Source organism: Prunus mume, linkage group LG4 (assembly GCF_029339155.1).
Source record: "Prunus mume cultivar Tortuosa linkage group LG4, ASM2933915v1, whole genome shotgun sequence".
NCBI lineage: Eukaryota > Viridiplantae > Streptophyta > Magnoliopsida > Rosales > Rosaceae > Prunus > Prunus mume.
This window is the reverse complement of record NC_142701.1, coordinates 17,584,825-17,609,299: the sequence shown is the minus strand read 5'-3', so window position 1 is coordinate 17,609,299 and position 24,475 is coordinate 17,584,825. Positions and strand designations below refer to the sequence as shown.

The window sequence follows — 24,475 nt, the reverse complement described above, 5'->3', positions numbered from 1 at the left end:
CCACCTAAAAATTGAACCTTTATCAGGATCAGGAACTCAATGAATATGGCCGTGTAATAGTCCTAATTCAAACCCAACCCCCTTTCTTCTTCTGTTCTTCCAGTCCAATCCATGTTGCGAAATTTGCCAAAACTTGGAGGAAAAAGCACCAATCGTGTCCTAGATTCAGAAGCAAGATGTACGGCCCTAAGCCGGTCCACGTCATCACCATGGCCCACTTTGGATGGACGGGCCAATTACATTGCAAACATACAGATACAGTTGAAGTTTTAAAAGTCATTGCAAGCAAGCCCCTTTCTTCTCCCTCTTGTCTTCTCCCCTCTCTTCAAAGTTGATTAGACAAGTAGGAAATCGCAATTGCAATTTTGGAAGGGAGGAATGGCTTCGTGGAATTCGATTCCGCTGGAAATCACATACGAAGTTCTGGGATGGGCGGCGTTCATAAGTTGGTCCATCAGCTTCTACCCACAAGTCATCTTGAATTTCCGGAGGAAAAGGTATTCATTTATGTCAACCCACAAACACTTTGGTTTTTCACACCTCGATTTTTTGCTGAATTCAATTCAAAGATTCTTTCTTTATCTAAAATTGTTTTGTTTTTGGTGGATGGTGGTGGCCGGTGGGCGTTTGAATTAGTGTTGTGGGGTTGAACTTCGATTTTGTGGTGCTGAATTTAACAAAGCACTCCTCCTATCTCATCTACAATGCCACTCTCTACTTCAGCTCCGCCGTTCAAAAGCAGTACTTCGAGAAGTACGGCTTAGGACAGGTTTGTTTTCCCTCCCTGCCAGCCAAGCCACTTATTTTTATGATCATTTTCATTCCCAGTGGCTGTGTTCTTGGTTTCCAATAGCAAAGCTTAGATCTTTTTAAATTATTGCATATGGGTATGCTTTTCTTGGTGGATTGGTAAGGAATGTAATATGTAGCAGATTTAGTTGTAACTCGATAGCAACTGTTATCTTCGGCACTTGGAGATTTGTGACATATATGGTAAATTGGATTTCAAGGCCGTAAACAACTTTATATATCAGAAAGCTAGTGTTTCAAGTGTGTTTTGTCATTTAGGTTTTTAAGCACATAATTTTTGCATGAAATATGATACGTGTATATTGTAATCTCAATACTTTGACAACTCCAACAGCTGAAGAGGGATTATAGTTTATCAACTGTTTAATATAGTCTGTGCATCTTAAAAGGAAGGATGTATGGAATAGATTGAGTTGGTGATTTGTTATATGTATATTTGGAAGTACTCATCTTTTTTGTGCTATAATTGCAGATGATACCTGTTGCAGCAAACGATGTTGCTTTCTCAATTCATGCTGTTTTACTGACAGCAATTACCCTGTACCAAATTGCAATCTATGAAGTAAGTGTCTCGATCTTCTTTGCTGAGTTTATGATTTAAAATCGTGTTAATAGGTTCACTATCCTGATGTTAGTCACTTTGTCATGAAAAGTTTCATATTTGACCTTTTGCTGATGGCTTTATGCAGCGTGGAAATCAGAAGGTCTCCAAGATTTCCATTGGAATTGTTGCTGCCGTGTGGTTAGGTGCTGCAGTTTGTGTTTTCTTAGCTTTGCCAAGTCATTCTTGGCTTTGGTTGATTTCCATTTTCAAGTAAGATTTTCACCTTTTTGTTTTTGTGCATTGAATTTTGATGTACTGTCAATGACAATTATGACCAACACTTAATTTTGCCGAAGGTTTTCTTTAAAAGTCCTTAAGGTTCTGAGTGATGTCCAATTACCTTAATATTTAGTATTTTGTATAAAGTTTTCTTAAAATTTTCCCTCATCAAGTTCTGTCGTTGTGGATTCTGAACCATCTTTACTTAAATAAGTTCGCGTTGACAATGAGCTTTCTAGTACCTGGCCAGAATTATGCCTTTTCACTAGGAAAATTGAAATTACTATAATGCGGATTAAGAAAGGCGGACGTCTCATCAATGCTTTAAGATGCATTTTAAAGTCGGCTACTTACATGTTGGAACTTCCATTAAGTGATTATGGTCTTGGACTGCTATTATTTTATTAAGTGATTGTTGTGTTTGTGTAAAATTCTCTTTCTAACATCAATTCATTTAATTTTGTTGCAGCTCGATTCAAGTTTTTATGACAGTCATCAAATATATTCCCCAGGTCAGTATTTAGTCCCTCTGAAATATTTTGTGTTCCTACACTGAATTCATTGCCCAAGCCGTGCTATGAAAAATGGTCGCAGGCTTTATACATTTGCTATGCATTTAATGTAGAGTTGTTATCTGTTATTATAGGATGCTTAGGAAATGGAGAAAAAGAAAAGGAACTGTTACTGTTGAATGGACCTTTTTATCTGCTTAATATTTTCTCATGAAAAAGCAGTAAGCCTGTATTGATACAAAGCCTTTCTAAATATAGGCGGTCATGAACTTCCTGCGAAAGAGCACAGATGGATTCAGTATTGGTAACATTTTACTTGATTTTTCCGGAGGGGTGGCAAATTATGCACAAATGGCTGTGCAATCTATAGATCAAGGTTCATCATCACTTCCTCAACCAATGATATTTGCAGTTTCATAACATCCTTCATGCTAAATTGTGTTGCTAACTTGTGCACCTTTCCAGGTTCTTGGGTGAACTTTTATGGAAATATAGGGAAGACACTGCTGTCTTTGGTATGGATTCATTCATAGCAATGTCTTGAATTATATCAAACAATTGACACATTTTCTAGATTGTCTCAAATTGAATTGGTTATGGAGCTATATGTTGCTTATACATGGATGGGTTTTACTGTTTCAGATATCTATATTCTTTGACCTTCTATTCATGGGTCAACATTACGTGCTGTATCGTGGCAAGAGAGCAGTGATCACCCCTAAAATCATCAGCAAGGAGAGCGCGGAGCCGCTAGTCAAGTCATCTGATGACCCAGTTTCGGAAAATGTATAAAGCTTTTGGCTTGGCTCTCAAGATGTATGATAGATATTAGCTTACATCGTCGGTGTAAGAATTAGCAAACTTATTGGGTTTCTGCAGATTATTTTACCTACAAGCATGTTGTATCACGTTGTGTACAGGAAAAAGAAGAAGGAAAAAACATTTATTTGGAGCATTAAAAGTAGGCAACAGTGTATGAAGAACATTATGCAATTGAAGTGTATGTTTGCATAACACTTTTACTAGAGGATCCGTAAGAAATAAAAAGAGAGGTTTTTACATTTTCCAAACAGAACCTCAAACTCACTCAATTTTGGAAGATGTTGTAAGCTTTTAAGTTTGGTTGGTTTTTGACTTTTGATTATGATCGCCGGCGCCAAGTTTTAAGAAAGCCAGATGCACGCAAACTCTGTGCCTCATGCAAGCGTAACGCATGGATTTCTTTTATTGGTTGCTAAAAAAAACTGAACTTTTAGACTTTTAGGCGGTCTGTGGACTTTTGTTGCTCTACACGGCGCTTTCGGACTAATAGGTTTTATGTTACGTCAATCATGGTCCTTTCGGATCGGATCATCCATATAATATACAAAAAGAAACTCCAAATATTTTATATCTTTCTATTTGAATGAGATCTCAATTCCAGCGACGGTTTCATTAGACCCATGTTTGAATTGAAATTGAGATACTGATGCAAGTTCTTCCCTTCTGAATCAGAGAAGGGATAAAAGATTTCCATGTAACAAGGATAGCACTATTTTTCTATCCTCGGCCTATAACACAATGACACGTGAAAAAGTTATCTCATGTGTCTAAAGTATTATATCGTTAACAGGTAAGTTTTTCTGCTATGAAGGAGCCGAGCAATTTCCAGGAAAAAAACAACTGAGATTTTTGATGCGAAAAAGATTCTTTATCTTGACGAGTTGTCAATCTTGAATAATTTATTGGCTTGGTCCACAAGAATTAGGACCTTCCAAACCAAAGACCGTGCTTCCCAAGTTTTCATTCCCACAAGCAACACTGTATAATGAGAGAGGGCACAACCTAACACCTCCATCATTCATCCGTCTTTCAATCTTTCATTCAGCCCACAGCTCCATTTGTCAAGAATGAAGAGCGAGGGTCGCCAGCACGGGATGTTCCGCCCTTACCGGGTCCTACCAGACCCATTGAACCTGAGACCCGGAACCCGACAGGTGAACAAGTTTGATTCACTTTCTACAGCCGGGTTATTCACCAAGGTGGCCACCAAGCCCACCAACCACTCCAAGTTCACGGGTAAGTGCGGCAAGCCCAGGTGCACCGAGTGTCACATCCACCCGGCTTCTAAGACCAAGGACAAGACCAAAGGGAACCACAAGCTCAAGTCATCCGACGTCATATTTAATCATCGTTTGGTCAAATTTTCCGGGTCTTCTGCCACTGGGATTTTGGATCATCTGTCTACTAGTCATTATGATAACAACGATGATGATGATGAAGAAGATGATGAAATCAGTGGTTATGCAAGTGAGTGGAGCCTATGATAATAGAAATGATCATGATCATGATGTGATGTGAGGGTGGATTTTGATGAGGTTGAGGAAGATGGTAATTATGAAGATATGGGTTTCTTCAATGTGGAATATGTGATTGATCCAATTGAGGAAGATGAAGGTTGGTGTTTAGTGCCACAAACGTGATTGTGGTTTGAATAACGCGGATTGAAGTCAACCTCTTTTCTTCTGCTTTGTATTTTGATGTACAAGCTAGTAATGATGATGATGATGATAATCTTATTTCTCAATATTTGACAATATTCCTTTATTGCCGCCGCCTCTCTTTCTTCGTCTGATTTTATTTCTGATATACTTATTGCGGACCTGTGAGTCCGTGACTAAGGAACATTGGGGGCCGGGGGGTGCTTCATTATGAGTGAGAGTTCTTTTGATCGCAATGAGGAAGGAAAGTAAGCTATTTAATTAGTTTAATGTCCGAACTCTTATGTATAGAGATACTCACTTAATCTTCTTGACTTTAGTTTGGAATTTTAACTCTACTCTGTTTGTCCTCAACAAATTACAACCGATTTTCTACAAAAAATATTTGACAATATTCTCATTAGAATTTGGCCTCCAATCTAATTCAGTTTAAGCAAATCAAACCCAAATGAATAGAAAAGAATTTCAATGATATGGGCATTTCATTTCCGAACAGCACCTTAAGCTGAGTCATTTTGTAAAACCAATGAGCAACTGCCACGTCAAGAGACGGGTTGAGAAACTAGTCCGCACGCACTCTGTTTCTAAGTTTTCCCACCAGTTAAGTCACTCTGAAACCGAATGGAGCTGAGACAAAAGCCCTAAATCTCTACAGTTCTTCCGGTTGCTCTCTGCCTGATAGACCACAATATCCGAAATATCTGGTTCGTTGAAATCCCACCGGAGCATCCAAGAGCTTTGCACCCTCAAAGCAGCAGAATTTTTCTCCGTTTCCCTTCCTCTTCTTCCCCTTTTCACTCTCTAAGGTTTGCCCTCTCTCCGTCTATCTCTCTCTCTCTCTCTCTCTCTCTCTCTCTCTGGAGTAATGGCTTCTCTTGCATGTTTGGTGCAATACTGGTACTTTTTTCATTGAGAATTATAATGAAAGCTTTGGTCTTTCTGATCTTCCAGTGTTCCTTGTTTCATTCCTTGCTACAATGGTGCATTGCATATGGGATATTTTTTTATTATGGTGAATGATGGCTCGTTTTTATGGGTATTAAATTGAATTTTTTCTGACTTTTTTGTTTTTGCTTCCTTTTTCTCTTCCCTCCCTAATGAAGGTGGATGGGTTGTAGTGAGCCTGATATATCAAGTCATCCACAAGAAGAGAGTGACTACAATGAACTTCCAACGTCATTTAGATTGGATATTGATGTGCAACGTGATTGTCGAAGCTCAAAAGATTCCTCTGCCGAAAAGAGTCAGGCAGTTATCGACCATGAACATGACTCTCCGAGAGAGTGTCAAAGTCCAAAAGGTTCCTCTTTTGAGAAGAGGCAGGTGGTTATTGATACTGAGCAGGAGTGTCAGAGTCCTGTTCCTTCTTCTATTGACAAGAACCAGGTGGAAATTGACTGCGAGGAGTGTGAAACCCCAAAATTTTACTCTGTGAGTATGTTTGAGATGGATGTAGATGGTGAGCAGGAGTTGCAGAGCCCAAATGTTCCCTGTGCTGATGTACCAGGAGCTGGTATGGCCATGAAAGGTGAGGAATACATTTATGTGGTACCGCAAGTTGGGGTGGAGTTTGAGTCAGAAGACCATCTATACAATTGTTACAGTAGATATGCTGTGCTGGAAGGTTTCAGCATTAGAAAAGATTTCGTAAATAAAAGTAGGATAAATGGTATAGTTGTTTCCTGAAGGTACACTTGTCATCTTGAATTTCCGGAGGAAAAGGTATTCATTTATGTCATCCCACAAACCCTTTGGTTTTTTCACACCTTGATTTTCTGCTGAATTCAATTCAAAGATTCTTTCTTTATCTAAAATAGTTTTGTTTTTTGGTGGATGGTGGTGGCCGGTGGGCGTTTGAATTAGTGTTGTGGGGTTGAACTTTGATTCGTGGTGTTGAATTTGACAAAGCCCTCCTCCTATCTCATCTACAACGCCACTCTCTACTTCAGCTCTGCCGTTCAAAAGCAGTACTTGGAGAAGTACGGCTTAGGCCAGGTTTGTTTCCCTCCCTACCAGCCTAGCCACTTCTTTTTATGATCATTTTCATTCCCAGTGGCTGTGTTCTTGGTTTCCAATAGCAAATCTTAGATCTTTTGAAATTATTGCATATGGGTATGCTTTTTCTTGGTGGATTGGCAAATATTTTAATAAGCTCTGCTTATATATTGATACAAGTATTAAGTTACATAAAGAATGTAATATGTAGCAGTTTTAGTTGTAACTCGATAGCAGCTGTTATTTTTGGCACTTGGAGATTTGTGACATATATGGTACACCGGATTTCAAGGACGTTAACAACTTTATATATCAGAAAGCTAGTGTTTCAAGTGTGTTTTGTCATTTAGGTTTTTAAGCACATAATTTTTGCATGAAATATGATACGTGTAGATTGTAATCTCAATACTTTAACGACAACTCCAACAGCTGAAAGAGGGATTGTAGTTTATCAACTGTTTAATATAGTCTGTGCATCTTAAAAGGAAGGATGTATGGAAGAGATTGAGTTGGTGATTTGTTATATGTATATTTGGAAGAACTCATCTTTTTTGTGCTATAATTGCAGATTATACCTGTTGCAGCAAATGATGTTGCTTTCTCTATTCATGCTGTTTTACTGACAGCAATTACCCTGTACCAAATTGCAATCTATGAAGTAAGTGCTTTGATCTTCTTTGTCGAGTTTATGATTTAAAATCGTGTTAGTAGGTTCACTATCCTGATGTTAGTCACTTTGTCATGAAAAGTTTCATATTTGACCTTTTGCTGATGGCTTCATGCAGCGTGGAAATCAGAAGGTCTCCAAGATTTCCATTGGAATTGTTGCTGCCGTGTGGTTAGGTGCTGCAGTTTGTGTTTTCTTAGCTTTGCCAAGTCATTCTTGGCTTTGGTTGATTTCCATTTTCAAGTAAGATTCTTACCTTTTTGTTTTTGTGCATCGAATTTTGATGTACTGTCAATGACAATTATGACCAACACTTAGTTTTTTGCTGAAGGTTTTCTTTAAAAGTCCTTAAGGTTCTGAGTGATGTTCAATTACCTTAATATTTAGTATTTTGTATATAGTTTTCTTAAAATTTTCCCACATCAAGTTCTGTCATTGTGGATTCTGAACTATCTTTACTTAAATAAGTTCGCGTTGACAATGAGCTCTCTGGTACCTGGCCAGAATTATGCCTTTTCACTAGGAAAATTGAAATTACTATAATGCTGATTAAGAAAGGTGATCTTCTCATCAATGCTTTAAGATGCATTTTAAAGTCGGCTACTTACATGTTGGAACTTCCATTAAGTGATCATGGTCTTGGATTATTATTTTATTAAGTGGTTGTTGTGTTTGTGTAAAATTCTCTTGCTAACATCAATTCATTTAATTTTGTTGCAGCTCGATTCAAGTTTTTATGACAGTCATCGAATATATTCCCCAGGTCAGTATTTAGTCCCTTTGAAATATTTTGTGTTCCTATACTGAATTGATTGCCCAAGCCATGCTATGAAAAATGGTCGCAGGCTTTATACATTTGCTATGCATTTAATGTAGAGTTGTTGTCTGTTATTATAGGATGCTTAGGAAATGAAGAAAAAGAAAAGGAACTGTTACTGTTGAATGGACCTTTTTATCTGCTTAATCTTTTCTCATGAAAAAGCAGTAAGCCTGTATTGATACAACGCCTTTCTTAATATAGGCGGTCATGAACTTTCTGCGAAAGAGCACAGATGGATTCAGTATTGGCAACATTTTACTTGATTTTTCCGGAGGGGTGGCAAATTATGCACAAGTGGCTGTGCAATCTATAGGTTCATTATCACTTCCTCAACCAATGATATTTGCAGTTTCATAACATCCTTCATGCTAAATTGTGTTTCTAACTTGTGCGCCTTTCCAGGTTCTTGGGTGAACTTCTATGGACATATAGGGAAGACACTGCTGTCCTTGGTATGGATTCATTCATAGCAATGTCTTGAATTATATCAAACAATTGCCACACTTTCTAGATTGTCTCAAATTGAATTGGTTATGGATCTATATGATGCTCATACATGGATGGTTTGTACTGTTTCAGATATCTATCTTCTTTAACCTTCTATTCATGGGTCAACATTTCGTGCTGTATTGTGGCAAGAGAACAGTGATCACCCCTAAAATCATCAGCAAGGAGAGCTCGGAGCCACTCGTCAAGTCATCTGATGACCCAGTTTCGGAAAATGTATAAAGCTTTTGGCTTGGCTCTCAAGATGTATGATAGATATTAGCTTACATCGTCGGTGTGAGAATTAGCAAACTTTTTGGGTTTCTGCAGGTTATTTTACATAAAAGCATGTTGTATCACGTTGTGTACAGGGAAGAAGAAGAAAACATTTATTTGGAGCATTAAAAGTAGGCAGCAGTGTATGAAGACCATTCAGTAATTAAAGTATATGTTTGCATACCACTTTTACTAGAGGATCCGTAAGAATAAAAAGATTGGTTTTTACATTTTCCAAACAGACCCCCAAACTCACTCAATTTTGGAAGATGTTGTAAGCTTTTAAGTTCGGTTGGTTTTTAACTTTTGATTATGATCGCCGCGCCAAGTTCTGAGAAAGCCTGATGCACAGAAACTCCGTCCCTTGTCCTCATGCAAGCGTAACGCATGGATTTCTTCTATTGGTTACTAAAAAAAACCAAACTTTTAGACTTCTGTGAAGGGATAAAGACTTCCATGCAATAAGGATAACACTATTTTGCTTATTTCTGGCCTATAACTCAAGGACATGTGAAAAAGTTATCTTACATATCATTGCGTGTGTTATCCCTGTTGCAGATAATTCTGCTGTGAAGGAGCAGAGCAAGTTCCAGGAAAAAAACAGCTACTGAGATTTTTGGCTTATGAGTTGCAGTTCCAGCAGAGCAGCGTCCCTTTGCCTTGGGGCTCACACCTTTTCTCATCAAAACTTTGTATAATTTCCATTAGCCACATGAAAAAGACAAAAAAATATATCAACTCCAGGGTCAACCCTGTAACATGTAATGCAAGTGGGCATCATTATTAAGAAACAAACATATGCATACCGTCAAGCATAAGCAATTGGCCATTGCCAAGTACTTGCTTTATTTATTAAAAAAAAGTTACTTGCTTTATAAAATAAATAAAAAAATTAATATGCGAAAAAGATGTATTCTTTATCTTGGTGAGTTGTCAATCTTTAATGATTTATTGGCTTGGTCCACAAGAATTAGGACCTGCCAAACCAAACACCGTGTTTCCCAAGTTTTCATTCCCACAAGCAACACTACATAATGAGAGAGGGCACAAATCAACACCTCCATCATTCATCCTTCCTTCAATCTTTCATTCAGCCCACAGCTCCATTTGTCAACAATGAAGAGAGAGGGTCGCCAGCACGGGATGGTCAGGACTTACCGGGTCCTACCCGACCCATTGAACCCAAGACCAGAAACCCGACACGTGAACAAGTTTGATTCACCTCCTACAGCCGGGTTGTTCGCCAAGGTGGCCACCAAGCCTACCAACCACTCCAAGTTCACGGGTAAGTGCGGCAAGCCTAGGTGCACCGAGTGTCACATCCACCCGGCTTCTAAGGCCAAGGACAAGACCAAAGGGAACCACAAGCTCAAGTCATCCGACGTCTTATCCAATCATCGTTTGGTCACTTGGCGGGTTGTGGACAGCCGGTCTAGCTCGAATTTTTCCGGGTTTTCTGCCACGGGGATTTTGGATCATCTGTCTACTAGAGATTGTGATAACAACGATGATGATGAAGAAGATGATGAAATCAATGGTTACGCAAGTAGAGCCTATGATAATAGAAATGATCATCATGTGAGGGTGGATTTTGATGAGGTTGAGGAAGATGGTAATTATGAAGAGATGGATTTCTTTAATGTGGAATATGTGATTGATCCAATTGAGGAAGATGAAGGTTGGTGTTTAGTGCCACAAACGTGATTGTGGTTTGAATAACGCGGATTGAAGTCAACTTCTTTTCTTCTGCTTTGTATTTTGATGTACAAGTTAATAATGATGATGATGATAATCTTATTTCTCAATATTTGACAATATTCCTTCTTTGTCTTGGTCTGATTTTATTTTTGAGCACTTGTTGCGGATTGTAACCCGTGAGTTCATGTCTAAGGAATATTTGGGGCGAGGGTGCTTCATCATGAGTGAGAATTCATTTAATCGCTATGAACAAGTAGAATAGGTTACTTGATTAGTCCAATATCTAAGCTCTGATGTGTAGAAATACTCATCAAATCTTCTTGACTTTAGTTTGGAATTTTAACTCTAGTCTGTTTGTCCTCAATAAATTACAACCGATTTTCTACACAAAATATTTGACAATATTCTCATTAGAATTTGGCCTCCAATCTAATTCAGTTTAAGCAAATCAAACCCAAATGAACAGAAAAGAATCTCAATGATATGAGCATTTCATTTCCGAACAGCACCTTAAGCTGAGTCTTTTTGCAAAACCAATGAGCAACTGCCACGTCAAGAGACGGGATGAAAAAACTAGTCCGCACTCTGTTTCCAAGTTTTCCTACCAGTTAAGTCACTCTGAAACCGAATGGAGCTGAGACATAAGCCCTAAAACTCTACAGTTCTTCCGGTTGCTCTCTGCCTGATAGACCACAATATCAGAAATATCTGTTTCGTTGAAATCCCACCGGAGCATCCAAGAGCTTTGCACCCTCAAAGCAGCAGAATTTTTCCCCGCTTCCCTTCCTCTTCTTCCCTTTTCACTCTCTAAGGTTTGCCCTCTCTCTGTCTCACTGTCTCTCTCTCTCTCTCTGGAGTATTGGGTTCTCTGGCATGTTTGGTGCTATACTGGTTTCTTTTTTCATTGAGAATTATAATAAAAGCTGTGGTCTTTCTGTTCTTCCAGCGTTCCTTGATTCATTGCTTGCTTTCAATGGTGCATTCCATAATTGCATTCCTGTTTTCAATAATTGATTTTTTTTTTCCTTCTGGCATTCATGTGATGGTTGAAGAACTGGGCATGCTAATTGCTGATAAGGACTCTGACCCATATGCATTCTTATCTGAGGCATGAAGCTCTAATTTGGCCATTCCTAAGCTCACACTTTCCATTGCCAAGTATCAATTTTTAGTCCCTTTTTCCACCCAATTGATTTGATATAGTGTAAGCTATGTGTATCAGTAAAGATGGCATGCGTAGCTCGTTGTTTTGCCCTATTGAGTTACTTGTGAATATCAGTCGAAATAATCCTAGCTGTTATAGATATGATAATTTGATGTGCTACATAATTGTAAGTAGCTCGTTTTTTATGGGATATTTATTTATTATGGTGAATGATGGCTCTCATATTAAATTGAATTTTTCTTGACTTCCTTTTGTTTTTCCTTCCTTTTTCTCTTCCCTCCCTAATGAAGGTGGATGGGTTGTAGTGAGCCTGATATATCAAGTCATCCACAAGAAGAGAGTGACTACAATGAACTTCCAACGTCATTTAGATTGGATATTGATGTGCAACGTGATTGTCGAAGCTCAAAAGATTCCTCTGCTGAAAGGAGTCAGGCAGTTATCGACCATGAACATGACTTTCCGAGAGAGTGTCAAAGTCCAAAAGGTTCCTCTTTTGAGAAGAGGCTGGTGGTTATTGATACTGAGCAGGAGTATCAGAGTCCAATTCCTTCTTCTATGGACAAGAACCAGGTGGAAATTGACTGCGAGGAGTGTGAAACCCCAAAATTTTACTCTGTGAGTAAGTTTGAGATGGATGTAGATGGTGAGCTGGAGTTGCAGAGCCCAAATGTTCCCTGTGCTGATGTACCAGGAGCTGGTATGGCCATGAAAGGTGAGGAATACATTTATGTGGTACCGCAAATTGGGGTGGAGTTTGAGTCAGAAGACCACGCATACAATTGTTACAGTAGATATGCTGTGCTGGAAGGTTTCAGCATTAGAAAAGATTTCGTAAATAAAAGTAGGATAAATGGTATAGTTGTTTCAAGAAGGTACACTTGTTATAGACAAGGATATCGGCCTATCCAACATAATGCCAACGTGAGGAAATCCCGGCAGGAAACAAGAACTGGTTGCTTGGCGCACATGACCATTGCACGTCAACCCAATGGCAAGTTTTGTGTTACTCATTTTGAACCTGAGCACAATCATGAGTTTGTTGCCCCTTGTACAACTTATCTGTTACCATCACAGAAGAGATTGAATTTTGCTCAAGCAGTTGAAGCCAACTTGGGTGATAAATCTGGAATAGATGGGGTGCCAAAACTTGGAATGGGGTTCGACTCAGAAGATCACGCATATGAGTTTTACAACACATATGCTGGACGGGTAGGTTTTAGTGTTCGGAAGGATTATGTAAATAGGAGCAAAATAAATGGTTCTGTGGTCTCTAGAAGGTTTACCTGTTTTAGAGAAGGCTTTCGGCAGAGAGACAAACGGGACATGAATGTGAAGAGACCTAGAAAGGAGACAAGAATTGGCTGTTTGGCGCAATTGGTCATATCTCGACAACCTGATGATAGATACCGTGTCACTCACTTTGAAGAAAAGCACAATCATGAGCTTGTTGCTGCTTGTAGAGTTCACATGTTGCGGTCGCAAAAGAGATTAATTGCAGCTCAAGTTTTTGAAGGCGATTTAGTGGATTGTTCTAATATGCAGCCAGAATCAGCCTCTGAGTTAATACGTAAGACAGGTAGAGACTGTGATAATCATGGTTATGATCCCATAGATTATAAAAATAAACTTCCTTTCAAATGTATGCGAGGAATGAGAGAGGGAGAATCAGCCAGACTGCAGCAATTTTTTCAGAGCAAGCAATTGAAAAACCCTTCCTTTTTTTATGCTTTGCAACCTGATGTAGATGATCAAGTAACTAATGTTTTCTGGGTTGACACCAAGATGGCGATGGACTATGGTGATTTTGGTGATGTGATCTGCTTTGATACAACTTACAGATTACAGAAAGATAGCCAACCATTCACACCTTTCATTGGGATAAATCATCATAAGCAAATGCTGATCTTTGGTGCTGCACTTTTATATGATGAAAGTGTTGAATCTTACAAGTGGCTCTTCCAAACTTTCCTAGAGGCCATGTCGGGGAAGAAGCCAAAAACTATACTCACAGATCAAGATGCACTGATGGCTGAAGCAATTGATAAGGTATTTCCCGAAACACTGCATCGAATTTGTGTTTGGCATGTGTACCAAAATGCACTTAAACAACTGAGCTACATGTTTGCGGGCTCTGGTTCTTTTATCAATGATTTAAGCAGTTGTCTTTTTGATCATGAGGATGAGGAGGATTTCATTAATGCATGGAAGGTATTGTTGGATGTATACGGTCTTTGGGAAAATGAGTGGTTGCATGAGATGTTTGAATATAGAGAGAAATGGGCCACAGCTTATGGAAGGCATATTTTTTGTGCTGACATAAAAGCTGTACTGCTACATGAAAGTTTTACTGAAAACCTAAGAAAGTATTTAAAGTCAGGCTCGGATGTGCTTCTGCTGTGCAAGCATCTTGGAAAGGTCATAAATGATTGGCACTACAAAGAACTAGAGGGTAATTACAACATGCACCACCATCTGCCAGAACTTATGGGTGATGTGATTCTTTTGAAGCATGCGAGGAATATGTACACACCAATGATATTTGAATTGTTCCAGCAAGAGTATGAAACATGCCTAAATATCATTGTGAATCAATGCACTCAGACTGGGCCGTTGTTTGAGTACAAAGTTAGCATATATGGGCAACCACGAGAGTACATGGTTACTTTTGATTCATCTACAGAAACAGTTGCCTGTAATTGTATGAAATTTGAGTTTATGGGAGTTTTGTGCAGCCATGCATTGAAAGTACTCGACTATAGGAATATAAAGATTCTCCCTTCCAAATACATTCTGAAGAGGTGGAGTAAAGATGCTAGGGTCTGAAATTATGGACGGAAGTCTTTTGGGGCACTGCATAGGAAGGTAATAAAGAGAAATTTCTGATCACTGATTGAACAAAATTGTAAACAAAAACTGTTTGATTTCATGTAATTGCTGCAAAATATTTCCTAAATACTGTCCATTTTGTATTTCAAGGGTTGGAAGAATGTTAAACCCTTAAAAGAGAGAATCTTACTTCTTTTTCTTTTCTTTTATTTCAGACATCTCCATTGCTGCTTTATAGAAGAAAATCACTTTCAATATGCCTCAAATTATCATTAGGCAGATATTGACTGAAAAGAATATGCACAGTGCTTAAGATCCGTTATGGACCATCTTGAAAGACCATCGTGTAACTTTTTTATGGCAGCTGACCACAGTATATTGTACCATCATCCTGAGGCTAGGTTGGTTTCTCTTGTCATAGATTTCTATATGTCCTGGAATGTCACATCATCTGTTACATATTATCTCGGCTATAATTTTGAATCCTTGCTTAACAAATTTTTGTTTCTTTACTACTTAGGGGTACACGCAAATTATGAGATGCTGAAACCTATTTCCAAATGGAAATTCCACAGCCTTCCACAACTTCTACACTTTGTAGAACAATTCTTGGTACAGGTAAAAATGGAAAGACCGTACAATTTTTTGTCCACTAACCAACTACACTCTTCATACATTTGCCCAAAATCTATATGCATATATGTCTCCGGCAAATTAATTTTGGTATGCGGTGCGATCAAACCTAACTAAAATTTGCTAGAAGCTTTCAGCAGGACTGATATATCTCAATAAATTCTGCTCCAACAGAAACTTGGCTTCTTAAGCTTGGGTTATCCCAGCTGAATGTTTGGAGATGTATTCTCACGAGTAGTCTTTAAGGATCGTGAAATGAGAGAACAAGTTGAGGTTCGCTTATTCTTTCCCTGGACATTCTTGGTGCCACTGCTCTTGATTGGAGCTCCTCTAGGAGATAGAGACGTTGAGGCCTCAACTACGCTTGGAGTTGGAGTGGGAGTGGACATTTTCCCTAGCTTCTGTGGCAGAGGATGAGCCACGCGAACCTGTTGAAAGAAATCAAGGATAATAATAAATGATTAAACACTGAGTTAACATATTATGGTTATCGCAGAAGCATAGCTGCACAGCTCGACAAACATACCTTGTCTATCTCATTCTTTTGTGATTTTCTTTCTTTGTAGAAATCAGGAAGTGGCCTGGCCTTGAAGCAAAGGGTTTGGCGAAATTTTCCAATCTCTATTTCTTCTTTCTCCTGCATAAACCATAGAGATTCATGTATTGAGCCAAGTTGTGGTGACCAAAATTAGTTTGATAAAGGTAGTGTGCATGGCTGTTTTCTGCCTAGGTCCATTAAGCTGCATTCTGTTTTTCATATCTTGGTTTGTACAAACAAAAATGGCAGAGGATTGAAGAAGCTTGGTAAGGAGAGAACAACCTTGAGTTTTCTTTGTACCTGCACCTTTTGTGCCTCATTAGCATTGAACTTTTCTTCAAGCTTCTGAAAATATGAGGTCCATAAGTACTTCAACCACATATATAACTATCTCATGAAATATTTAGGAACAATTTAGAAGAGAAAAGGCAAACCCTTGCCTTTTTTCTACTTGCAGCTCTTTCCTCTGTTCTTAAGTTGAAAGGGGCAGATGAAAATGGGGACCGCGCCTTGTTTCTGCAGGCACTCAAAAACTTTGAACAACTGGCCAAATTGGGAAAGAAAAAGAAAAAGAAGACATAAGAGCTCAAAGTCCCTTTTAGAGAAATGGGGTTAGGTGGGACCCATAGTAAATCCATTAATTCAGATGTTTAATATTTGAGAATTCAAGTTGAGTTGCTCTGCATATTCTTCTGCAGTTATGATTGCGATTTTTATCAGTAATGTTTTAAATATGTGCTGGCTAAATTGTGAGCCTTTCATGATGCTACATGTGATTAAACAGGAAAAATGTCAAAAGATAAGGCAAATACTCTGTACGGAGTGAGCGCCATCTAGACAGAGGTGTTTTGGTTCCACTTGCTGAGGGATCAAGTGGTGTTTTCGCCCTGTGATTCATAAAATACACGAGCAGAAACAGAATCAGTCAAGATTCATTTATCGATTAATGAAAAAATAGAAAAAAGAATAAAGGTTGAAACTTCTTAGAAGATTGCTTGCTCTGTTTTATATGATCAGGTACCTTCTCTTTTCGGAACATGGGGTTTTTGTACAACGCTTGTGCACCTCATTCTTAGATACCTGCAGTTCCAAAGATAAACTCTTTAGCAGTAATCACTGTTGGAAAAACTGCAAATCTTTGGAGATACTTTTAGAAAAAATTCAAAGAAATTGGGAGGCACACCGTAGTTGGAGTTCTTAGAGGAGTCATGCAATCTTTTGATGTCTTGGAAGAACTAGCACCAACTCTTGAATTTTCAATCTTCCTGATGACTGTTGAAGTCAATCTGGAAAGTTCCCTGATGGGTGTGAAACTGACTGACTTGTGAAGTGATTTGGGAGTTGATCTTTTCTTGTCCTCCAATTCTGTCGCCGGCTTCTTTCTCAATGGGGTGAGAATATCATCCTTTCTGGAACAACTAGAAACTATGGGTTTGGCTGGAGAAGATGGGACCTTGGGTGCTTTATGATACGCTAATGATGATTTTGAGGAGGTAAAGAGTCTTGTTTTCTTCCTTTTTATGGGTGTCGAAGCTTCTTGATTTGAGCTGTAGCTCTGCTGAAACAACAAAAAGTGCAGGTCGATTAAGTCCACGGGTGTGAAAAGGATAGAAACTATGGTTATAATTCAATGTTGTTACCTTTAACAGAGGTTTTTCACTCTGGGGTGTGCCACTGAGCTCCATACCATTTTCCTCCTTGTCGTTAACAGCATTGTGCATTTGGCTTGAAAGTTCAGGCTCTGCAGAATTCTCCGCCAAAACTTGGGGTTCATGAGTTGCAGGTATATCAGCAACTTGCACCCTGCTGCTTGCAAGTTTGTCCATTTCAGTGTCTGAATACCCATTGGTATTACCAGTGAAAGCTGCTTCTTTTTTAGTTGGCTCTTCGACCACCTTTTCCTCTTCCTTTTCTACTTGTTCATTGACGACCACTTCAGAGGTTGGAACCACGGTCTTCAGATCTTGGCTTTCAGATTTGGGTTCAGGGGCATTGTCTGATGCTACAGCAGCAGCAGCATTAGCATTTGCTTGTTCAAGCAAGGCTGCAGCCCTTTGAGCAGCAACTTTCTTGTAATGTGCTTCAAAGAAAGCCTTTTTCTGTGCAACAGAGCCAGGGCGGGAGTATCTCTCTGCCTCTTCTACATAGCGGTTGTGAGAGAATGTGGACCATCTTTCCCAAGCTAACGACTCTGACGTGAACCTCCCAAATGATATTGAATGCCCAAGTGCATGAATTGGGTTCCCCTGTAACAGAAATTCGAAACCCAGATTTTAGAAACTATCCAGTAAGTGAAAAGTGAAGAAGAAAACATAGAATTTGTGCTTGCAAATTACAGGAAACGCAAAACAGAGACAAATATCAAGAACTAACCTCATGTGCTTCATTGGGAATGCCTGAAACATAGGAGAATGGTTGCATGAGGCACGTCGATTCTCCCATGGTTGTGGTTAATTTGATGTCGTGAGACCTACGAAAAATCCAAACTTGAAAACCCTTTATCCTCTGGTTTATGAATCAATTATCGATTTTATGATTACATCGTTATGGTGGTCGTCGTCCTCGTTGATTTCGAATTTGAAATTCAAAACGAAAAGTGTCGTGGAAAAGTTGGCCTGCTGCTGGCCCCCCCCGCAGGCCGCATATAGAAACTAGAGATAGAGATGAGACTTCGGAGTGCAAAAGCCGAGTGACAAGTGGGGTCTCCTTAAAAAACGCCAATAACCATCTCCCGGACTTCGGACTTCGGCTCCAAATTTTAAAATCCAAATCCAATCCCTTTTTCAGCCCTTTGGTAATTTTTCGTAGGGCCCACGTGCGGAAACCAACGGTCTTCCTCCAACGTTCAAATTTTTGGCCAATTTGAATTTGGAGTGTCCTCCCCTCTCTCTCCTGTAGGTGTAGAGTCAGAATCTAGCAGCAGTACCAGTCTATCTTGCTCTTGTGGCTTGGCTACCTATGAAGTTGTTGATAATTGGGATGCTAAACAAAGGGTAGGTTGGCATTAATTTTTTATACAAATAATAGTTTAAATTACTATAAAAGGAGGGAGATTCGAACTTAAATACAAGTAGACAGACTCACTATCCTGACATAACTAGCTAACACATATTACACCTTGACAATTTACAAGGAATATGCCATTGAATTGAATGTAGGGGTAGAGAACCAGCATTTTTACAACATTACCAATACAAGTAGTACACATTAAATATAACTTTTTATTAGATGGTTGGCAAATTGAAGAAATAAAACATCTGCCCAAACAAGATTGTGGGTGCGTTTTGGATTGCATGGCCCTTAGAATTGGAATTTTCCCCAGCCCACAAGTGATAAAGATGAAGGTTGACTTGGATTTGGATGTAGACTGTAGAGGAACATGTTCTTGACCAGGAGGGCCCAGCAAAATGTACAGGCAAGCAGTTTGATTTAAATACTTAGAAGATATAAAATACGGAAAGAAGACAAACTTCTGCTGTGGAAGCAAAAGCGTATATCAAAGTTCAAACTGTAAGCACGTATACGATTTGGTATGGAAAATAACACAAATAGAATACAAAGTGATATCAAAATCAAAATTACCACACGACCACCTCTTTCTCTTCCTCTTCAATGATAAAACCCTAGCTAGCATTTGGTAAAAGTGTTGACTTTCAGACAAGCACTTTGTTTGACTTGTCCTTTGGCAGTGAAACTTGGCCTGGCTTTGCAAATATAATGGTCTTCACTGTATTGTATACTCATGGCAAAGGCAAAAACTTGGTCTTCTCCATCTATCTTTCGATAAACTTGTTGAATTTTACCTCACAATAATAAAATGCAATGTCATAAAAGTACTTCACCTCCACGCAAATGCCTATCACGTCCATTAATATCCATGAATCCTGAACCAGAATTTCTTCTCTTAATTCTATAACTTTTACCTCTTTTACCTTTCCCTCTACGGCCTGAAAACAGCACTGACGCGACCGTCAAGAAGCCCAAGCCACAGAATGCCCATAGAGCCACAACCCAGAACCTCACAGAACTGAACAACCCATCTGTCAAAGTAGGTTCTGAAATTTCCTGAGAATGATTCATTTCCGCACGGTTGCTTCCTACAACATGACTTGTATCCAACTTGCCAAATTTCCTTGACACTACAACTTCCTCTGCTGCATCGGAATTTGAGTTGGACAAGGAATTGGGATCAGGGCAGTTCCTCCTCTCATGATGCAGGCGTAGTGCTTCATTTAGTGTCTTTATGCATTCTATGCTAAGCAGATCCGTCTGCAGTTTGTTCTTGTCTGTCTGATCAAGTGTTGAAGGGTCGGGTGGGTCTGGAAACTGGCCCCAGCACTTATTAACCACGTCAACATTCCTCCAGTTTGCCTTATCAAAGCTCCAATTTCCAACCTTGTATTCCAAACCGTAGTGGAATACTCTGTATCTGATACCAGGTTGAGGAGCATATCCTGGGTATATCAGTATCTCGCTGCTAATCTGATGCCTTAGTTTCAACTGCATGGAAAAACAGAGGGGAACAGAATCATCACCACAAATTTATTCTTGATTTTTAAAAAGACCAAAGATGTTGCTGATGGAAACCTAAAGCATTTGTACACTCCACAAAGCATGGTCTTTTTACTTGAAATCCCATGGAAACCTATAGCATACAAACTACAAGATAAAAAAGGGACCACTTTTTTACACAGTAGAAACAATTTACCTCTGCTGCCCCGAATGAGTAACCATACATCTCACTAATCCAACCAGATTCATATATATCTCCAGTAATATTTGTGGCATAGTGAGCTGTGTCCGCCCGGACTTCCTCTGTTTTATGCAACCATAGTAAAGCAAACTTTCGTAGATCATCTATGTGCATGATGATAACACCCCCAACCTTGTCACAGGCTTCAGGATGGCGAGTATGGAGGTTTGCAAGCTCATTGTCACAGCCAATAAGATAGCTAGAATACACAAATTAGGAAAAATAAGTCCTTGTATGGATTATGCAACTAGAAATGTGCACACACACACACCAGAAATATAGTGATATATTCTGTCACACCCTGAATTACATTTTGGGTCCTGAGAAACCAAAGATAAAAATTGAAAGCATCATATTGTCTTACTCATAGGGAGTTGAAACTGGTCGGCCACGTGCTGCTTTGAATTCCCATGGTGTAATTGGGCCTCTCAAGATCATATCAGCATCAAGAATCACTATGTACTCTGCATCAGTATTTGCATGATTAAGCCAATGAAGGACTGCAGCTGGTTTGTTAATTGCTGGATACCTGGTAGAAAGAACAAAAGATAGACCATTACTTGTTTCTTATGTATTGGAGATGGGGATTAGAATTCCCAATTTATGTTAACTCAGGCTCACAAATTTTTTGGAGGATTCATCAAGCCTTCCAACCCCACCCCACAAAAAAAATCAAAGAAAAAAAGGCAATGCTGACATTGACCTCAAATCACCACCAAGAAGAAACTAAAAGAAGGAAAGAAGAGATATGAAGAAAATAGAATTACCAATCGCCCGTTAATGGATGTCGGCTCATGGAAGGGACATAATGGGTGGGAGCCAGATCATGGCCGGTATATTGCTTCAAATCTTCATCAGTACAGCTGAGTAATCGTGTGATATTTCCAGGTTGGCCACTCAGGTGAAAACTGTGGACAAGTCCTACAGTCTGCCAATCAAAGTAAGGGGTGCATTCTGTAGAAAAAAGGGTGTGGATTTTTGGATGTGGCTTCGTGGGCTCATCGACAACTTGCTGCTGTACTGCCTGTACTACATGTACTGCCTTCTCAAATTGTAAAGTAGCAGGAGTCAGCTGTTTTGGCCGAGTCAGTTCAGCAAAAGTTTTGCTTTTCAGAAAGCTCAAGTATTTTGACCACTTTGGCTTCGGGCAACCGTTTGCTGCATGTTGTAGTAAAAGACCCTCATTCAAAGTGTTAATGCACTCTAAATTCATAAGAAGAGCTCGCCTTTTATTTGGATCAGATTCCATCAGTTTTACCTGGACAAAGAAAGAATGTTAAATTTGAAGACCTTGAACATGATCTTCCATGTAAGAAATTTTGAGATTTCTAAGATAAAGACCTAAATATCAGCCTAACAAACAAAAATAGACATTCCATTTCTGATCACATACCTCTTTTGGATACGGAGGTTCAGGAAAGAGTCGGCCACAGTCATAAACAATACCATCTTCATGGTGATCTAATTTACTAAAAGACCAATTACCTACACTAAATGGCAAGCCATAGTGAAAAAGAATAGGCACAACACCCTCTCGTGGAGTATAGCCTGGGTAGATCATTAAGTTATCATTTATTTTGTGCTGAAGACCAACCTGAAAAAAGAAATAAGGTATCCAATACAAATTAACTAAAAGAAAACACTATGCAAAAGAAGCTGAAATGGTAAAGTATTTGGAATTTGTGAAAGATCCGACATATATATTACTAAAGGAAGAAAAAAGAAGGTTTTAAGGAAAGTAAGAAAGAAACTTACCTCTGCTGCACCAAAAGAATATCCATACATCTCACTGATCCATCCTTTCCCGTAGATGTCACCAGTTATATTAGTTGTCCAGTGAGCTCTATCTTCGCGCACTTCTTCTGTTTTCGAAAGCCACATGGGTGCCAATGCTCGAAGATCATCCATATGCATGGCTAAAAGCCCACCAACCTTATCACAGAGGTCTGGGTGCTTTGTGTGTAGTTGAGACAGAATATTATCACATCCAACCAAGTACCTGAAGGAGAAATTCATTATACCAATGTATGTTGATAGCCACAGTCCTTATAAGGGCGAAAAAAGAGGAATATTGAAGAATGGGTTCAAAATACATTTACTGCCCATAAAATCCTCAGAAGAACAGGTTCACAAAGATATTATGCAAATGCAAGAAAAGAGATCTCTGCAGTTCCAAAATTGACAAGGTCATGTTCTTCTCATGTCAGTGATGGATCAAGAACAAAGAAAACCTCACTTCAACCTCCAAAGCATGTCAAGTACAAACATAATACTCTACTTAACTACCCTTTTAATTCAAACTAATTTAGGTTGCTACATTGACGACAATTATGAACTATTATTAGTTAACTCACAAGGCATTCGTAATGCTTTTGTATGGTAAAACCTGATTGCAGCTAATACATACCCTTACGAAGAACATCCTTTCCAAACAGATGCTTTAAAAAGTTTATCATGGGAGAAGGCTTAGCTTTGATGTAGTATCACTTAGATGAAAAGAAAAAAAGTGTTATCGTAATACCCGTAATATGCTGCAACAGGTTTGCCTTTCTCAGCACCAAGTTCCCAAGGAACGATTGGCCCCCGTATGATCATATCCGCATCCAGAATCACAACCCAATCAACATTCTCAGCTTCTTTACTGTGCTTAAGCCAGTGCACAACTCCAGCTGGTTTGTTAATAGCAGGGTACCTGAAAATTAAACAAAAAACATTTCAACCATTATTTTTTTCCCTTTTCTGCATCAAAGAAAATCCAATGCCGTCCATCTTAACCAAACCCATCAAATAGAAGGAACAATTAAGCAAGAATTGCAAAGCAACCCAGAATTCAAAACCCAATTTGAGACCAAATTAAGAAGAAAACCAATCAAAAATGAAAGAGGTGAGGAACAAAGCACACTCCAACCACTCACCAGTCACCAGTCTTGGGGTGCCTGCTCATGGAAGGCACCTCAAAAGTGGGAGCCAAATGCATCCCTTTGTACTTCTTCTTCTCGTCGTCCGTACAGCTGAGGAGTCGGGTAATAGGGCCGGGTTGCCCGGCCTTCTTGTAACTGCGCATGAGACCCACAGTCTGCCAGTCGAAGTAGTCCTGACACTCCACCGAGAACAGGGTATGGATCCTCCTCGGAGCCTCCTGACCTGCTTCCAACCCCCAAGTACCATTCATGCACAGACCCATCAAGCCCACCGCCACCAAAACCAAGAATCCAGCCATTGTAGCTCAATTGGGGCTCAGATTTCAGATGGGTATTGGGTAAGAGATCTAAATTTCATGACTTTGACGGATACACTCAAAAGTCAAAATCGGAGCTTTGGTGTTGTTTATGTCTTGGCCGGGAACACGTAACTGAAGTTGGTGCAACATGGGATTTTAATAATTGCTTGTACACAGCATAGCTGGGTATATGGATTATTGAATTCAACGAAACTGATCAATTATTTGATGGTTGGTGCGTGTGATCGAATTATGTATTAGGAGGAAATACGAAATTTGTGTACAAGAAATGGACTTGTTCTTTCACAACCGCACGCGGACAAAACAAGCCTACTACTAGATTTTCCAGCTTCACTGCCTGCCTGATACATTGTTTTCTTTTTCTTTTTCTTTTTCGAAACGAGACGTCGTTTTTTTAATCGGGAGATTGGGGCAACGATTATGACATAATAACATAAACTCCTCAGAATGGCTATTGCGTCACACTGAGTGAGCTAGTACTCAAATGCATGGTAGATGTGGTATCATATTCCATAATTAATGTTCAACATATTGTTCCGATTTCCAAACAACAAATAAGTTATTGAAAGCAGACATAGCTTAGTCAGTTGGCTAGAAGCGAATATCTTTTCACTTTATACCTGAGTTCAAATTTTCTCTCTATAGTTTAGATTATATTAAATTAGAATATCGTTTGTATATAAAAAAAACACTAAAACATATGTGAGTTAAGCAAGTTGTTTATGGTAACAAATCCGCCATCATGATTA

At 39.1% G+C, this 24,475-nt stretch overlaps 6 protein-coding genes and 1 pseudogene across 12 annotated transcripts; 5 read left to right on the top strand and 2 right to left on the bottom strand.

Moving 5' to 3' along the window:
- The first annotated feature begins 265 nt into the window (after positions 1-265).
- LOC103329736 (cystinosin homolog) lies at positions 266-3,220 on the top strand. The gene is made up of 8 exons (XM_008232237.3): positions 266-497; positions 637-769; positions 1,283-1,372; positions 1,500-1,624; positions 2,103-2,145; positions 2,404-2,521; positions 2,611-2,660; positions 2,788-3,220. Exons 1-8 carry the CDS (start codon positions 379-381, stop codon positions 2,935-2,937), a joined length of 828 nt encoding a protein of 275 aa, XP_008230459.1. The 5' UTR covers positions 266-378; the 3' UTR covers positions 2,938-3,220.
- A 674-nt stretch (positions 3,221-3,894) lies between these two features.
- On the top strand, positions 3,895-4,731 carry LOC103329734 (uncharacterized). The gene is given in 1 exon segment (XM_008232236.3): positions 3,895-4,731. A coding segment is annotated over 1 exon segment (573 nt). The 5' UTR covers positions 3,895-4,034; the 3' UTR covers positions 4,608-4,731.
- Positions 4,732-5,732: 1,001 nt separating this feature from the next.
- On the top strand, positions 5,733-9,055 carry LOC103330145 (cystinosin homolog; annotated as a pseudogene). Its single transcript, XR_016126120.1, has 10 exons — positions 5,733-6,249; positions 6,314-6,347; positions 6,489-6,620; positions 7,189-7,278; positions 7,406-7,530; positions 8,008-8,050; positions 8,309-8,420; positions 8,510-8,559; positions 8,687-8,830; positions 8,924-9,055. The product of XR_016126120.1 is annotated as a cystinosin homolog (transcript).
- Positions 9,056-9,916: 861 nt separating this feature from the next.
- Positions 9,917-10,686, top strand: LOC103329733 (uncharacterized). Its single transcript, XM_008232235.3, has one exon. It carries the CDS (start codon positions 9,986-9,988, stop codon positions 10,571-10,573), a length of 588 nt encoding a protein of 195 aa, XP_008230457.2. The 5' UTR covers positions 9,917-9,985; the 3' UTR covers positions 10,574-10,686.
- Positions 10,687-10,828: 142 nt separating this feature from the next.
- Positions 10,829-16,768, top strand: LOC103329731 (protein FAR1-RELATED SEQUENCE 5-like). Of its 3 annotated transcripts, none has more exons than XM_089050236.1 (5): positions 10,829-11,379; positions 12,023-14,597; positions 14,777-14,962; positions 15,082-15,179; positions 16,517-16,768. In XM_089050236.1, the coding sequence occupies exon 2, from the start codon at positions 12,027-12,029 to the stop codon at positions 14,556-14,558; it is 2,532 nt and encodes an 843-aa protein (XP_088906362.1). In that variant the 5' UTR covers positions 10,829-11,379; positions 12,023-12,026; the 3' UTR covers positions 14,559-14,597; positions 14,777-14,962; positions 15,082-15,179; positions 16,517-16,768. The 3 variants fall into 3 exon arrangements, with proteins under 3 accessions (XP_088906362.1, XP_088906361.1, XP_088906360.1); XM_089050235.1 differs by lacking the exon at positions 16,517-16,768 and adding an exon at positions 15,369-15,929; XM_089050234.1 differs by lacking the exon at positions 16,517-16,768 and having other exon boundaries at positions 15,082-15,929.
- On the bottom strand, positions 15,098-18,240 carry LOC103329732 (protein WVD2-like 7). 4 transcript variants are annotated; one of them, XM_008232232.3, is made up of 9 exons: positions 18,106-18,240; positions 17,373-17,978; positions 16,916-17,290; positions 16,754-16,812; positions 16,545-16,619; positions 16,173-16,275; positions 16,015-16,077; positions 15,721-15,831; positions 15,098-15,622 (listed from the first exon to the last, which is right to left on the bottom strand). In XM_008232232.3, exons 1-9 carry the CDS (start codon positions 18,172-18,174, stop codon positions 15,392-15,394), a joined length of 1,692 nt encoding a protein of 563 aa, XP_008230454.2. In that variant the 5' UTR covers positions 18,175-18,240; the 3' UTR covers positions 15,098-15,391. The 4 variants fall into 4 exon arrangements, with proteins under 4 accessions (XP_008230454.2, XP_008230456.2, XP_008230455.2 ...); XM_008232234.3 differs by having other exon boundaries at positions 16,173-16,248; XM_008232233.3 differs by having other exon boundaries at positions 16,916-17,287.
- Positions 18,241-19,142: 902 nt separating this feature from the next.
- LOC103329730 (peptidyl serine alpha-galactosyltransferase) lies at positions 19,143-24,165 on the bottom strand. The gene is made up of 8 exons (XM_008232229.2): positions 23,401-24,165; positions 23,007-23,177; positions 22,241-22,484; positions 21,879-22,079; positions 21,253-21,743; positions 20,850-21,014; positions 20,441-20,684; positions 19,143-20,232 (listed from the first exon to the last, which is right to left on the bottom strand). Exons 1-8 carry the CDS (start codon positions 23,703-23,705, stop codon positions 19,558-19,560), a joined length of 2,496 nt encoding a protein of 831 aa, XP_008230451.2. The 5' UTR covers positions 23,706-24,165; the 3' UTR covers positions 19,143-19,557.
- Between the last annotated feature and the right edge of the window lie 310 nt (positions 24,166-24,475).

Bases quoted from the DNA above. Each gene is read 5' to 3' on its own strand.
- LOC103329736 (XM_008232237.3), top strand. From the start codon at position 379: ATGGCTTCGTGGAATTCGATTCCGCTGGAAATCACATACGAAGTTCTG. The intron at 770-1,282 runs GTTTGTTTTCCC...CTATAATTGCAG, and splicing joins AGAAGTACGGCTTAGGACAG to ATGATACCTGTTGCAGCAAA. The intron at 2,146-2,403 runs GTCAGTATTTAG...TTCTAAATATAG, and splicing joins TCATCAAATATATTCCCCAG to GCGGTCATGAACTTCCTGCG.
- LOC103329733 (XM_008232235.3), top strand. From the start codon at position 9,986: ATGAAGAGAGAGGGTCGCCAGCACGGGATGGTCAGGACTTACCGGGTC.
- LOC103329731 (XM_089050236.1), top strand. From the start codon at position 12,027: ATGGGTTGTAGTGAGCCTGATATATCAAGTCATCCACAAGAAGAGAGT.
- LOC103329732 (XM_008232232.3), bottom strand. From the start codon at position 18,174: ATGGGAGAATCGACGTGCCTCATGCAACCATTCTCCTATGTTTCAGGC. The intron at 16,813-16,915 runs GTGTGCCTCCCA...TTGGAACTGCAG, and splicing joins CTCTAAGAACTCCAACTACG to GTATCTAAGAATGAGGTGCA. The intron at 16,276-16,544 runs GTATTTGCCTTA...CAATTTGGCCAG, and splicing joins TGGCGCTCACTCCGTACAGA to TTGTTCAAAGTTTTTGAGTG.
- LOC103329730 (XM_008232229.2), bottom strand. From the start codon at position 23,705: ATGGCTGGATTCTTGGTTTTGGTGGCGGTGGGCTTGATGGGTCTGTGC. The intron at 23,178-23,400 runs GTGAGTGGTTGG...TTTAATTTTCAG, and splicing joins CACCCCAAGACTGGTGACTG to GTACCCTGCTATTAACAAAC. The intron at 20,685-20,849 runs GTAAGACAATAT...TGTGTATTCTAG, and splicing joins CCAGTTTCAACTCCCTATGA to CTATCTTATTGGCTGTGACA.